At 43.8% G+C, this 14998-nt stretch overlaps 2 protein-coding genes across 3 annotated transcripts in view; both read left to right on the top strand.

Moving 5' to 3' along the window:
• Positions 1-14998, top strand: part of LOC311125099 (focal adhesion kinase 1-like) — a gene marked incomplete at its 5' end in the record, with an annotated part of 1344976 nt that overhangs the window by 1230377 nt on the left and 99601 nt on the right. The gene's annotated exons all lie outside the window — the stretch shown is intronic.
• LOC311110282 (CUB and sushi domain-containing protein 3-like) overlaps positions 1-14998 on the top strand; it is a gene marked incomplete at its 3' end in the record, with an annotated part of 541145 nt that overhangs the window by 507171 nt on the left and 18976 nt on the right. The window contains 2 exon segments of the mRNA XM_084152993.1: positions 112-185; positions 10451-10562. Coding sequence (XP_084009119.1) covers positions 112-185; positions 10451-10562 — 186 coding nt within the window.

Raw genomic sequence — 14998 nt, 5'->3', positions numbered from 1 at the left:
AAGTGCCTGCATAGGCTGGACCACCAGCCAGTGATACTGTCTATAGTTATATAGTCTATAGGTCTCTTAAGATAATGTTATTCAAATGTTCCTTTGTCTTGTTCTCCTTAGAACCGACCCGTACTACCTGTGAGAACCCAGGGACACCTCGCTATGGTTCTCTGAACAGAACCTATGGCTTCAAGGTAAGGAGAGAACGTCCCTCACTCAAAATCATGGGGTGCGTCCCAAATAGCACCCTATTTCCTATGTAGTGCACTACTTTTGACAAGGGCCCATAGGGACTATATTGGAATTTGGTTTCATTTGGGACTCTGCCATGACCATATGACACTCAGATTGCATACTGAAGATACTTTGGTAATGTACTGTCTGTGAATGTGTTGTGTATGAGTTATGAAGTCCTTAAGTAGTTAGCCTTCAAATAAAATGTTAGCAATACTTCATGGCTCTCATTCACACACCAAGCTCATGTAGTAAAAACGTATATAATTTCATAGGCCTCGTTACACTATGAAAATAAATCATATCCCAATAATTATAAATCGTGACTGAATGGCAAGACATTGGTTTAGAGACAATGCTCTTGCCTGACAAAGTTACATTACGTAATTTTCTCATTGGGATGTTTTCCTTGGCTAATATTAATAATAATAATAAAAATATAATAATTAATAATAATTAGTCATTTAGCAGACGCTCTTATCCAGAGCGACTTACAGGAGCAATTAGGGTTAAGTGCCTTGCTCAAGGGCACATTGAGAGATTTTTCACCTAGTCGGCTTGGGGATTAGAACCAGCGACCTTTCGGTTACTGGCACAACGCTCTTAACCACTAAGCTACCTGCCGCCCTAATGATATGCAAATGAGGTTCAAGTTCCTCGGTATCCACATCACTAAGGAATTATCATTGTCCACACACACCAACACAGTCGTGAAGAGGGCACGGCCATGCCTCTTCACCCTCAGGAGGCTGAAAAGATTTGGCATGGGCCCTCAGATCCTCAAAACGTTTTACAGCTGCACCATTGAGAGCATCTTGACTGGCTGCATCACTGCTTGGTATGGCAACTGCTTGGCATCCGATCGCAAGGCGCTACAGAGGGTAGTGCGTACGACCCAGTACATCACTGGGGCCGAGCTCCCTGCCATCCAGGACCTCTATACCAGGCGGTGTCAGAGGAAGGCCCTAAAAATTGTCAAAGACTCTAGCCACCCAAGTCATAGACTGTTATCTCTGCTACCGCACAGCAAGCGATACCGATGCACCAAGTCTGGAACCAACAGGACCCTGAACAGCTTCTACCCCGAAGCCATAAGACTGCTACATAGTTAGTCCGGGTAGCTATTGGTTAACTATTTAACTATCTGCATTTACCCTTTTTTGCACTAACTCTTTTGACTCATAACATGCGCTGCTGCTACTGTTTATTATCTATCCTGTTTCCTAGTCACTTTATATGTACATATCTGCCTCCTCCATTACCTCGTACCCCTGCACATCGACTCGATACTGGTACCCTGTGTATATAGACAAGTTATCGTTACCCATTGTGTATTTATTCCTCTCGTGTTATTATTTTTCTATTATTTCAAAAACATTCTCTCTGCATTGTTGGGAAGGGGCCTTAAGCATTTCACTGTTAGTCTACACCTGTTGTTTACGAAGCATGCGACAAATACAATTTGATTTGATATCACAATCATACTATGTACAATTCTTCTCAATAAACTAGCTATCAGCAAATTCATAGCTAGTAAGGGTAAAAAAGTCAAGTGCGAGTGTTATTTCACGAAAGCCCTTGGGAGGGGGGGGGGGGACGACAGTGAGAGTCAAAGGATGCGGAAAGGGAGGAAAGTAGGGTCGAAGAGGCAAACTCAGGAGGGAGAAGGATTTAGCAGAAGGGAGAGATGATAGGATAGAAGAGGAGTAGTGATCAAAGACCTGGAGGGGGGTTGCAGTGAGATTAGTAGGCGAGCAGCCTCTAGTAAAGATGAGGTCAAGCATATGGCCTGCCTTGTGAGTGAGAAGGGACTGGGAAAAGGTGAGGTCAAAAGAGGCAAGGAGGGGAAGGAAATACATTAATTGAAGGCAGATGTCGGGAGGTTGAAGTCGCCAAGTACGAAGAGCAGTGTGCCACCATCAGGAAATAAACGTATCAAGGTGACAAGCTCATTGAGGAACTCTCTAAGGGCACATGGTGGGCGATAGATGACGACCATGTTAAGCTTGAGTGGACAAGTGACAGTGACAGCATGGAATTCAAAAAATTAGATGGACAGGTGAGAGAGGGAGAAAATAGAAAATCTCCACTTAAGAGAAATGAGTAGCCCTGTGCCACCACCGCGACGACCAGATACTCTCAGACTATAAGAGAACACATAGTCAGATGGAGAGAGTAGCTGGAGTAGCAGTGTTCTCTGGGGTGATCCATGTCTCCGTCAGGGCCAAAAGGTCAAGGGACTGAAGGGTAGCATAGACTGAGATGGACTCGGCATTCTTAACCGCAGATCGTCAGTTCCAAACGCTACTAGGGGCCTCATTTATAAATCATGCGTAAACCATGCGTAGGATCATTTCCAGGCAAACTGTGTGAGATTTATCATTGTGAAAGTTTGCTTGAGAGTGTGCATAAATGTATGCACAGCCATGACCATGTGAACGCACAAGTGGTGGAAGAACAGAATAAGGGAACTGCTTGTCAAGCGTAGAATGGGGAAAATATATGTTGAAAATGTGTGAAATTGTGTAGAGTAATAATGAAATCATTTTTCGATGTAATTATATTTCCGTTGTGAATTCATGCAATGTACAGTGCATTTGGAAAGTATTCAGACCCCTTCACTTTTTCCACATTTTGTTACGTTACAGCCTTATTCTAAAATTGATTAAATTGTTTTTTCCCCCTCATCAATCTAAACACAATACCCCATAATGACAAAGCAAAAACTGGTTTTAGATTTTTTTTTTAGAATTCTTTATTTTATTTTAATATAACATTTACATAAGTATTCAGACCCTTTACTCAGTACTTTGTTGAAGCACCTTTGGTAGTGATTACAGCTGTAATTCTTCTTGGGTATGACGTTACAAGCTTGGCACACCTGTATTTGGGGAATTTCTCCTATTTTTCTCTGGAGATCCTCTCAAGCTCTGCCAGGTTGGATGGGGAGCTTTGCTTCACAGCTATTTTCAGGTCTCTCCAGAGATGTTCAATCAGGTTCAAGTCCGGGCTCTGGCTGGGCCATTCAAGGACATTCAAAGACTTGTCCCGAAGCCACTCCTGCGTTGTCTTGGCTGTGTGCTTAGGGTTGGAAGGTGAAACGTAGCCCCAGTCTGAGGTCCTGAGTGCTCTGGAGCAGGTTGTCATCAAGGATCTCTCTGTACTTTGCTCCGTTCATCTTTCCCTTGATCCTGACTCGTCTCCCAGTCCCTGCCGCTGAAAAACATCCCCACAGCATGATGCTGCCACCACCATGCTTCACCATAGGGATGGTATTGGCCAGGTAATGAGCGGTGCCTGGTTTCCTCCAGACGTGACGTTTGGCATTCAGGCCAAAGAGTTCAATCTTGGTTTCATCAGACCAGAAAATCTTGTTTCTCATGGTCTGAGAGTCCTTTAGGTGCCTTTTGGCGAACTCCAAGTGGGCTGTCATGTGCCTTTTACTGAGGAGTGGCTTCCGTCTGGCCACTCTACCATAAAGGCCTGATTGGTGTAGTGCTGCAGAAATGGTTGTCCTTCTGGGAGTTTATCCCATCTCCACAGAGGAACTCTGGAGTTCTGTTAGAGTGACCATCGGATTCTTGGTCACCTCCCTGACTAAGGCCCTTCTCCCCCGATTGCTCCGTTTGGCCGGGCAGCCAGCTCTAAGAACAGTGTTGGTGGTTCCAAACTTTGTCCATTTAAGAATGATGGAGGCCACTGTGTTTTTGGGGCTCGTCTATGCTGCAGAAATGTTTTAGTACCCTTCCCCAGATCTGTGCCTCAACACAATCCTGTCTTGGAGCTCTTCGGACAATTCCTTCGACCTCATGGCTTGGTTTTTCTCTGACATACACGGTCAACTGTGGGACCTTATATAGACAGGTGTGTGCCTTTCCAAATCATGTCCAATCAATTGAATTTACCACAGTTGGACTCAAATCAAGTTGTATAAACATCTCAAGGATGATCAATGGAAACAGGATGCACCTGAGCTCAATTTCGAGTCTCATAGCAAACGGTCTGAAAACCTGTTTTCGCTTTGTCGTTGTGGGGTATTGTGTGTAGATTGATGAGGATTTTTTTTTTATTGAATCCATTTTAGAATAAGGCTGTAAAGTAACAAAATGTGGAAAAAGTGAAGGGGTCTGAATACTTTCCGAATGCACTGTATCTTGACAGGCTAGCTATATCATATAATTTGACCACATCAGTGCATTTGTTACGATAATAATCCAGATACAGTACCAGTCAAAAGTTTGGACACACCTACTTATTCCAGGGTTTTTCTTTATTTTTACTATTTTCTACATTGTAGAATAATAGTGAAGACATCAAAACTATGAAAAAACACATATGTAATCATGTAGTAAGCAATAAAATGTTAAACATATCAAAATATATTTTATATCTGAGATTCTTCAAAGTAGCCACCCTTTGCCTTGATGACAGCTTTGCACACTCTTGACATTCTCTCAACCGGCTTCATGAGGAATGCTTTTCCAACAGTCTTGAAGGAGTTCCCACATATGCTAAGCACTTGTTGGCTGCTTTTCCTTCACTCTGCGGTCCAACTCATCCCAAACCATCTCAATTGGGTTGAGGTCGGCTGATTGTGGAGGCCAGGTCATCTGATGCAGCATTCCATCACTCTCCTTGGTCAAATAGCCCTTACACAGCCTGGAGGTGTGTTTTGGGTCATTGTCCTGTTGAAAAACAAATGATAGTCCCACTAAGCGCAAACAGATGGGATGGTGTATCGCTGCATAATGCTGTGGTAGCCATGCTGGTTAAGTGTGCCTTGAATTCTAAATAAATCACAGACAGTGTCACCAGCAAAGCACCCCCACACCAACACACCTCCTCCTCCATGCTTCACGGTGGGAACCACACATGCGGAGATCATCTGTTCACCTACTCTGTGTCTCACAAAGACACGGCGGTTGGAACCAGAAATCTCAACTTTGGACTCATCAGACCAAAGGACAGATTTCCACCGGTCTAATGTCCATTGCTCGTGTTTCTTGGCCCAAGCAAGTCTCTTCTTATTGGTGTCCTTTAGTAGTGGTTTCTTTGCAGCAATTCGACCATGAAGGCCTGAGTCACGCAGTCTCCTCTGAACAGTTGATGTTGAGATGTGTCTGTTACTTGAACTCTGCAGCCCAAATAAATGCTTCACAATCTGCGGTGCAGTTAACTCTAATGAACTTATCCTCTGCAGCAGAGGTAACTCTGGGTCTTCCTTTCCTATGGCGGTCCTCATGAGAGCCAGTTTCATCATAGTGCTTGATGGTTTTTGAAGCTGCACTTGAAGAAACATTCAAAGTTCTTGAAATGTTCCGTATTGACTGACCTTCATGTCTTAAAATTTATTTTTGCTTATTTTAGCTGTTCTTGCCATAATCTGGACTTGGTATTTTACCAAATAGGGATATATTCTGTATACCCCCCCTACCTTGTCACAACACACCTGATTGGCTCAAACACATTAAGAAGGAAAGAAGGCACACCTGTTAATTGAAATACATTCCAGGTGACTACCTCACGAAGCTGGTTGAGAGAACGCCAAGAGTGTGCAAAGTGTCATCAAGGCAAAGAGTGGCTATTTGAAGAATCTAAAATATAAAATCTATTTTGATTTGTTTAACACTTTTTTGGTTAATACATGATTCCATATGTGCTGTTTCACAGTTTTGATGTCTTCACTATTATTCTACAATGTAGAAAATAGTAAAAATAAAGAAAAAACCTGTAATGAGTAGGTGTGTCCAAACCTTTGACTGGTACTGTAAGTACAGTAATTTGTTAAATAAAAGGCATGTGTGAAAATGAATCCATTGTTCAAATACTATAAAAGTATTCAGCCCGTCTGGTGTTCAACCTTTCCAAGTTATCTCACGTCACCCCGCTCCTCCGCACACTCCACTGGCTTCCAGTTGAAGCTCGCATCTGCTACAAGACCATGGTGCTTGCCTACGGAGCTGTGAGGGGAACGGCACCTCCGTACCTTCAGGCTCTGATCAGTCCCTACACCCAAACGAGGGCATTGCGTTCATCCACCTCTGGCCTGCTGGCCCCCGTACCTCTGCGGAAGCACAGTTCCCGCTCAGCCCAGTCAAAACTGTTCGCTGCTCTGGCACCCCAATGGTGGAACAAGCTCCCTCATGACGCCAGGACAGCGGAGTCACTCACCACCTTCCGGAGACACTTGAAACCCCACCTCTTTAAGGAATACCTGGGATAGGATAAAGTAATCCTTCTACCCCCCCTTACCCCACCCCCCCCCCCAAAAAAAAGGTGGCTATCATAAGGTGAATGCACCAATTTGTAAGTCGCTCTGGATAAGAGCGTCTGCTAAATGATGAAAATGTAATGTAAATGTAAAAGACTGAGATAATGGGAAATCGAATAAGAGATGGCTGATCTTGCTCAGTTGGAAGATTTGGCACACGCTGCATTTGGCAGAGAGCATATTTTTAGAGACAGGTGGGGCTTTCTTTTTCAGAAAGAACAGATTGGCTCATCATATATCGTTTTCCAAAACCAATTACATAGGATTTTTGCAAGGATTTGAGACCTACTTTAAAAAGGAAACGCATGCCATTCCAGTGCACATCCAAGTGCTATCCACCCTGGGGTTTTTGGCAACGGGCACTTTTCAACGGGAGCTTGCCGATCGGCATATCACAGCCCTTGATGAGCCAATGTTTTGGATGCAACCATCAGCAAAACAAACAGTAACATACAATTTCAATACACCATCGCACAACAGGTTGAAGTCAAGAGGGGTTTATTTGCCATGATGCTATCAATGGTTTCCCAAATACGAATAGAGAAATAGACGGCACCCACAACGACATAAAATAACCATCCCAAAATTATTTCAACTATGTGAACAGAAAAGTCTTCCACTCTTAATGTGCAGGTGACAGGTTACGTGATGATAAAAATACTGCTGAATCAAGTGGCCAGGTAGAACGCACGACTCGTTCATTCAGCAGAACAGCAATGTTGGCCTATACGCCTACAGGAGGGAGCTTATTGGTCGATGTTGTCTACTCATTTGAAGTAACTTGAATTGTCCTAATAGTCCTCTCTTTGTAGCTATGTTTCTCTTTTTACTAGTCAAGCCACAACTGAGCACGCCAAATAAAATAAAACCTCTATTTCAGTCTCATAAAACGTGTTTTTAATGAGTTGTGCCATTGTATTTCATGCTACAGCGTTGTATATTCCCCACAGGTTAAAGGGATGATTTTGACCATATATAATCAGGGGCGTTTTGAAATGCAAATAGCCAAGGCTGAGAACAATTGGTATTTATCAATGGTTATCTCCTACCGGTGTGTGTATGACTCTCATAGGATTGTTTGATAAATCACACTTTTTCTATGAGTACAGACATTCTAAATTCTGTTTGCAAGTAGTATTCTAGAATAGTTTCTACGCAATATTGATAAATGAGGCCCCGGGAATTCCACCAATGGGTGGGGAGCGTTTGTAAAGCCTAAAGGGAGAGGAGTGAACAGCTATAGAAAACACACATATGGCTGCCAAAGCTACAAAAGAGCAAAATGAAATCATCAGAAAATAACTAGGTAAGATACTGAAGTGAGAGTCTTCCTCTCTTTCCTTCCTGAAACAACTCGGCAGAACCGTCTTTGTTTCAGCGACGGCCTTAGTTTTGCGACGAGACTGCCGTTGACAGCTGAGAAAACAGGGGAGACTGAAGTACTAACACCAATTGCCAATTGCCTTGCAGAGGTGAAGAGCACACCTCCCGGTAGCAATTGCTGATTGCCTAGGAGAGGAGAAACCACTCCCCATCCAATACAGCCACTGATTACCAAAACAAGTCACAAATTGCCCCGCCCCTTGATCCTGGTTGATGTGTCAACAATCATCTGCAAATTATGAGCAGTCAGCAGTTCACACACCAAGTAGGCTACTGGGATGACAGGCAGCACTTAAAGTAGATGGCCCTAGCTAGCAACAAGACAGTACTAGACAACCACAGATTAAAACAAAAATAATACTTATCACTCCTGGAGATATCAGGAATGATGATGACGATCATGACATCGACAATGATGATGATGATAATGATGAGGATGATGAAGATCAGAATGTACTTTACTTATTCACAAATATCACCAGCAAGCTAGAAAACAGGGTTGATGCTGAGAATAGAGTCTAAACCTGTTTGTGTTTACGAGGGTTCATGTTTGTGTGGGTATTCTTTGATTGTGTGTGTGTGTGTGTGTGTGTATGCGTGTGTGCGTCCATTCTTTTTGTGTGTGCATATGCAAATGCATTCTTCCCTCCGTGCTTCTATCTGCGTTTCCGTGTGTGTGTGTGTGTGTGTGTGTGTGTGTGTGTGTGTGTGTGTGTGTGTGTGTGTGTGTGTGTGTGTGTGTGGACGTGTTTAACTATACTTGTGGGAACCAGAAGTCCCCACAAGAATAGTAAACCAAGAAACATTTGACCAACTGGGGACATTTTGTTGGTCCCCACAAGGTCAAATGCTATTTCTAGGGGGTTTAGGGTTAAGGTTAGAATGAGTGTTCGGGTTAGAATTAGGTTTAGGGTTAGTTTTAGGGTTAGGAGCTAGGATTAGGTTTAAGGTTGGGTTTTTAGGTTAGGATTAAGGTTAGGGTAAGGGTACGGGTTAGGGTTAGGTTTGGGGTTAGGATTTTGAATGGGACTGAGTTTTATGTCCCCACAAGGTTCGCTGTGCAAGACTGTGTGTGTTTCTGACTGTGTGTGTTTCTGACCATTCAGGAGTCCTACGGTGTCTACACAGCGGGACCTGCAAACACAAGCAGTCCTTCCTTCGTTTCGTGTCCCTAATGACCCTTAAAACGCTACAACTTTCCCCCACCAACAGATGTGTTTACGTTGTTAGGACTGATAAACGGGGCAAAACTGCAAGGCAAATTGCGGTGATTTGTCTGGGAAAAGAGAGACACATTCGCTGCATGGCTCGCCTCTAATTGTGAATCAAAAAGAAAGTTAGTAAATATGAAATGACATAGAAGTAAGGCGCAGTATGTAGACAACACAGTGTTTCCCATCTCTGCTGGGGTTCTATTGCATCATACATAGTGTATTAGATTGAATACATCTATCTAGTGCAGGAGAGAGAGAGAGAGAGAGAGAGAGAGAGAGAGAGAGAGAGAGAGAGAGAGAGAGAGACAGAGAGAGAGAGAGAGAGAGAGAGAGAGAGAGAGAGAGAGAGAGAGAGAGAGAGAGAGAGAGAGAGAGAGAGAGAGAGAGAGAGAGAGAGAGAGAGAGAGAGAGAGAGAGAGAGAGAGAGAGAGAGAGAGAGAGAGAGAGAGAGAGAGAGAGAGAGAGAGAGAGAGAGAGAGAGAGCCCTATGGGCCCTGATCAAAAGTAGTACACTATATAGGGGATAGGGTGCCATTTCGAGAGAGACACCTTGCTGGTTGCAGCCTAATGATATTGAAGCAAAGTGAAGGAGATTTGTATCCCAGAGATAAGGCCATGTGTCGTATTACTCGTCAGACCGTGTTTCAGCACCGGGGACGACGTGTTAATCAATTAATGTGTGAAGCCACTGTGTCATTCCATGACACGTTTTCATATTTCACTCCCCTGGCTCTGTCACACAGACGCGGGCACACACACACAGAGTCGCGAATGCACACACACACACACACACACACACACACACACACAGGCAAGCAGAGGAAGGATGAGAGAGCTGAAAAGAGCTGACAAAGGCTAATCTGATGTGTCGCTCTTTGAAAGGGCATCAGTGATCAGTCTGAACCAGGGAACGTGTTGGTTTGATGTATGCTGCTTAAACAAAACCTTTCACAGGGATTCAAGAGTTGACTTGTGTGTACATCATGTGTTCGCATTCGGTGATGAGTCAGGGAGTATGGTCATATCCAAACTCCATGTGGAGAAAAAAGAAACGTCCGTGGGCACGGCGTAGCGTTTGAACAGAGCAAGGAGTCTGAGTAGCCTGGCAAATTCCTAGACTCTTGAAGCCCAAGGTCTTTTTATAAGCCTCTGAGACTAGTGTGAATATAAGCTAATCTTTATGCCATTGGTGCTATAACTACATAGATCCTAACTATTTTGTTTGTGTGTGGGTGTGCGTGTGTGTGGGTGTGCGTGTGTCTGTGTGTCTGTGTGTCTGTGTGAGTGTTTCTCTACTCCTGCTCCTATTGTAAATGCAGGTGCACTCAGTTGTCTCTCTCTCTCTACTCTAACGCAGGTGGGCAGCATGGTGGCATTCCAATGCCAGCCGGGTCACCTGCTCCAGGGCTCCACCACCCGGCTCTGCCAGGCTGACCTTACCTGGAGCGGCTCCCAGCCAGAGTGCATCCGTGAGTCACATCACACTCCCTACTGCAGTGGCTCTGATGACGTCATGTGTATCAGAGGGTATAGCCACAGCAGTTGTTGTGACTGGGCATCGTAGAGGGACAGTAGGGGGGTGGTTCTCACACCTCTCCTGGGGACCCACAGACATTTTTCACAATTTTGTTGTAGCCCTGAACTAACTCACCTGATTCACCTGGTCAAAGGTTTGATGATTACTTGACAAGTTGAATCAGGAGTGCTAGCTGTGGAATAGATCAAATACATGGAACGGTCCCCAGGAGAGGTTTGAGAACCACCCCCTACTGTCCCTCTATGATGCCCAGTCACAACAACTGCTGAAGCTATACCCTCTGATGCCGATGATGTCATCACCATGGGAAAAGCCCCCATTCTATAATTGCATTTCTATGACCAGCCCATTCTAGGATTATATTTCTATGATAAACCCATTCTATGATTCTAGTTCTATGGTCAACCCATTCTAGGATTGTATTTTTCTGGTCCCTCTTTTCTAGGATTCTATTTCTATGGTCAACCCATTCTAAGATTCTATCTCTATGGTCAACCCATTCTAGGATTCTGTTTCTATGGTCAGTCCATCCCCTACTCTAGCTAGGGACCTTCATGATATCTGTCACTCCTGGCCATTCTCACAGACATCACTCTGACCGTGACATGTCACTCTGACCACATCACTGTGTTTATCTTTGAAATAAACACATCTTAGGAACCTCTGACCATTTTTTTACACATAGCCATTAGCCGCAAAGAGAGAGGGAGAGAGAGGGAGAGAGAGGGAGAGAGAGGGAGAGAGAGGGAGAGAGAGACGTGATGTGGTCCTAACCACGCCAGTTTGTCATGGTTCTGCTGTACTGAGGTTCAGAAAGTGTGGCTTGTACTCTGTATCTTTGAGGATTATACAGTATATCTGTTATGTCAGACGCAGGAGTCTTGCAGGCGATTACATGCAGGTGTTTTGAAAAAGTTTTGCTTGTATAAGAGCAGTTGGCTGTTTCTTAGGTAACAAGGATCTTAGAAGGATCATGGCACAACTATCTCCGTTAACGCCTGCTACCGAACCAAAGGGCTTCATTACTTTTTCAGTGATGAAGTGACGCACTCTGCCAAGCTTCAAAGTCATATTTAATAACGGCCACTTTGAAAATTAATTCACATTATTGGAAACAGTGAGGATCATTTTCTACTCTCATCGTCAGAGGGGAAGGATGATTCTCATGAAGAGATAATCTTTATGGAGGTAGATTCAGAGACCCAGCCTAGCAGGAGATACCCTACTCTTCACATCGGGTGCCGCCGAAATTGCACCCTATCCCCTATATAGTGCACTACTTTTGATCAGAGCCCATAGGGCTCTCTCTGTCTCTCTCGCTCTCGCTCTCTCTCTCTCTGTCTCTCTCTCTTTCTGTCTCTCTCTCTCTCTCTGTCTCTCTCTCTTTCTGTCTCGCTCTCTCTCTCTCTGTCTCTCTCTCTCTCCGTCTCTCTCTCTCTCTCTCTGTCTCTCTCTCTGTCTCTCTCTCTCTCTCTCTCTCTCTGTCTCTCTCTCTCTGTCTCTCTCTCTCTCTCTCTCTCTCTCTCGGTCTCTCTCTGTCTCTCTGTCTCTCTCGGTCTCTTGCTCTCTCTCTCTCTCTCTCTCTCTCTCTCTCTCTCTCTCTGTCTCTCTCTCTGTCTCTCTCGGTCTCTCTCTCGGTCTCTCTCGGTCTCTCTCTCTCTCTCTGTCTCTCTCTCTCCTATCCCAGGAGTGTTACAGTTTTTCTCCATTGGTTTGGCTCATTTCTTGAAACAGAAATTACATTCTCAAAACTCTAAGATCATTTGGCAAAACAGTCTTACAGTTCAGCACAACACTATAGCTCACTTGCAAAAGCTCATATCTCTCCTAAAACTGTTCACTCATGCTTCAAAACTAAATTCCTTTCCCATATAAGGAGTCAGTGCCACGAAAATGGCAAAGATCCTTCTCAATTGCTTTGGCTCATTTCTTGAAACAGACCGGACGTTCTCAACACTCTTGGTGCTTTAGCCAAAATAACGTGGATGGTTCGGCACAACACCATGGTTCACCTGCAAAAGCTCATACCTCTCCCAAAACAGTTCACGCATGTGTCAAAACTAAATTTCCTTCTCATTTAAACAGTCAGTGCCCCCAAAATGCTTCGTCCCTTTGGCATTGTGTAAGCACTGCAAGTCAAAATGTTTAGATGTTTTGTCACTATGGCAGAGGACCATTGAAATATCCCTCATGTCCACCTTTCAGTCTTAGCCCAGTCCTTCATTGACAATGGTTACTGTACTGTTTTTTGTCTAGCTAACAGAATACAATTGTGTATAAAACTGAAAAAAATAAATAGGATTTTAGGGTAAGAGTAGCCTCCAAGGTTTGACATCACACATTGCACTCATACTGCCAAGGAAATTGTAACCATTATCATTCACACACATAAAGTAACTTCCATACATCAGAGTAAAAAGAAAATGTATACAGCATAATATACTGTAATATAAACACACAAACAAAAAACAATGAAAATTATATGCAGCCTACAGTGCTGTAAATAAAGCTGGAGTTTCACAACTAACAGTTCTTCACTGGTCGCTGTCCTCACCCTCCTGGCCATCCACACGCTGCTGTCTGTCTGGCCACAGATTCTCGTCCACATCACAGCGTATATTCTCCCTTGCGATGCAACGAGGGAAGAAACGGCGTGCATGTCGCAACCATCCCCTACACTGATCTCCTGTAATATCCTCACACGCAGCGTCCATTGCATGGAGCAGGGACCTCTGATCTTGAGCCCGATGCTCATACACTCTCCACCTCCAAGCGGAGAAATACTCCTCAATAGGATTGAGGAAAGGAGAGTAAGGTGGTAGGAACACCATGACCATCCTTGGATGAGTAGTGAACCAGGCCCTGATGAGCGGGCCACGGTGGAAATTCACATTGTCCCATACAATGACATATTGTGGTAGGTGAGGCCCTACGAGACCGCTCTCATTTTCAGGGATCAAATCAACATGAAGGCGGTCCAAGAAGATGAGGAGCTTCTGTGTATTGTATGGGCCAAGACTGGGGATGTGAGTGGCCACACCATTCTCCGATATGGCAGCACACATAGTTATATTGCCCCCTCGCTGGCCTGGGACATCCACCATGGCCCGGTGGCCAATAATATTACGGCCACGTCTTCGGCCCTTGGCCAGGTGCCTCCATGTTCAGAAATTGTACTGGTCCTGCATGGTCAAGCTCTTTACATACATGTTTGGCAGCATTCACAGTCATGGACAGCACCTGTCAGGTAACTAAACATACTGTTTGATTGGTCATCTGAGATGTGTGAAACTCCTCCTTCGTTAGTCAAGTTCTAGTTTCACCTGACTGTCAATTGCTGTAATAAATTTATCAAATGTTCCAAGGGATTCATATATGGTATTCATGGTATTATGTTCTTGACTAATTTTGACAATTGAACAGACTATTGTGCATGTGATGACTTATACAATGAAATGACGCTGACACGTTTTGGAGCGAACAACCATTAGACTGAGAATCAACAATCAGTTTAGATCAACAAGATCTATTCACTTGGAAATTGTGCTAAATGTAGGCTACCTGTACTTAATCATTTGCAAAGATGTACTGAGACATTGAGACATGTACTTAGACATTTGCAATTTGATGAAATGAATGAGAAATTCAATTCTGTTGTGAACAATTGCCAAGTGGTTTGGAGGTTTGTCCATGTAGTTTTGAGAATGTAATTTCTGTTTCAAGAAATGAGCCAAACCAATGGAGAAAAACTGTAATGTCCTCATCCAGGCAGGGAGAAGAGAAAGGCAAGCCCTGGTCTTATCTCCCCATACAGCCGGTCTCCATCCCTCCCTCCCCACTCCCACGTCACACCATGGAAAAGCACACACCCCCACCACCCCCTCCATCTAGCAGTATAACGATATAGCACAGTAGTAGTATGAGGATATAGCACTTAGTAGTAGTATGAGGAAATGGTGTTAAAATATGATTTATATACACTAATTAAGTATGAATGGAAGAAGAAATGCCAGGGTGGCAGTGGCTGCTTGCTCTCTGTCTGCCCAGCCATGAGAAGATAGAATCAAAGGGCACATTTTATTGTCGGACATTATTCATTATAATCAGACAGGTTTTTTACATGGGTGATACATTGGAGATAATATAAGGCAAGTACTGGAAACAATAGAACACTATGAAAAATCTGGGAAACCAGGCCTACTATTCATAGCAGACTTCGAAAAAAGGCATTTTCTCTTTCATTGATAAAATACGACTGGGGTTTATATATAAATGCCTGGAGCATTTCAATTTTGGACAATCTCTTATAAATTGGGTTAAAATCATATATAGTAACCCTAGGTGTAAAATAGTAAATAATGGCTACTT

Source organism: Coregonus lavaretus, assembly GCF_964263955.1.
Source record: "Coregonus lavaretus genome assembly, chromosome: 3".
NCBI lineage: Eukaryota > Metazoa > Chordata > Actinopteri > Salmoniformes > Salmonidae > Coregonus > Coregonus lavaretus.
Note: the sequence above shows the minus strand (reverse complement) of the source record. Positions and strands in the feature narration are given on the sequence as shown.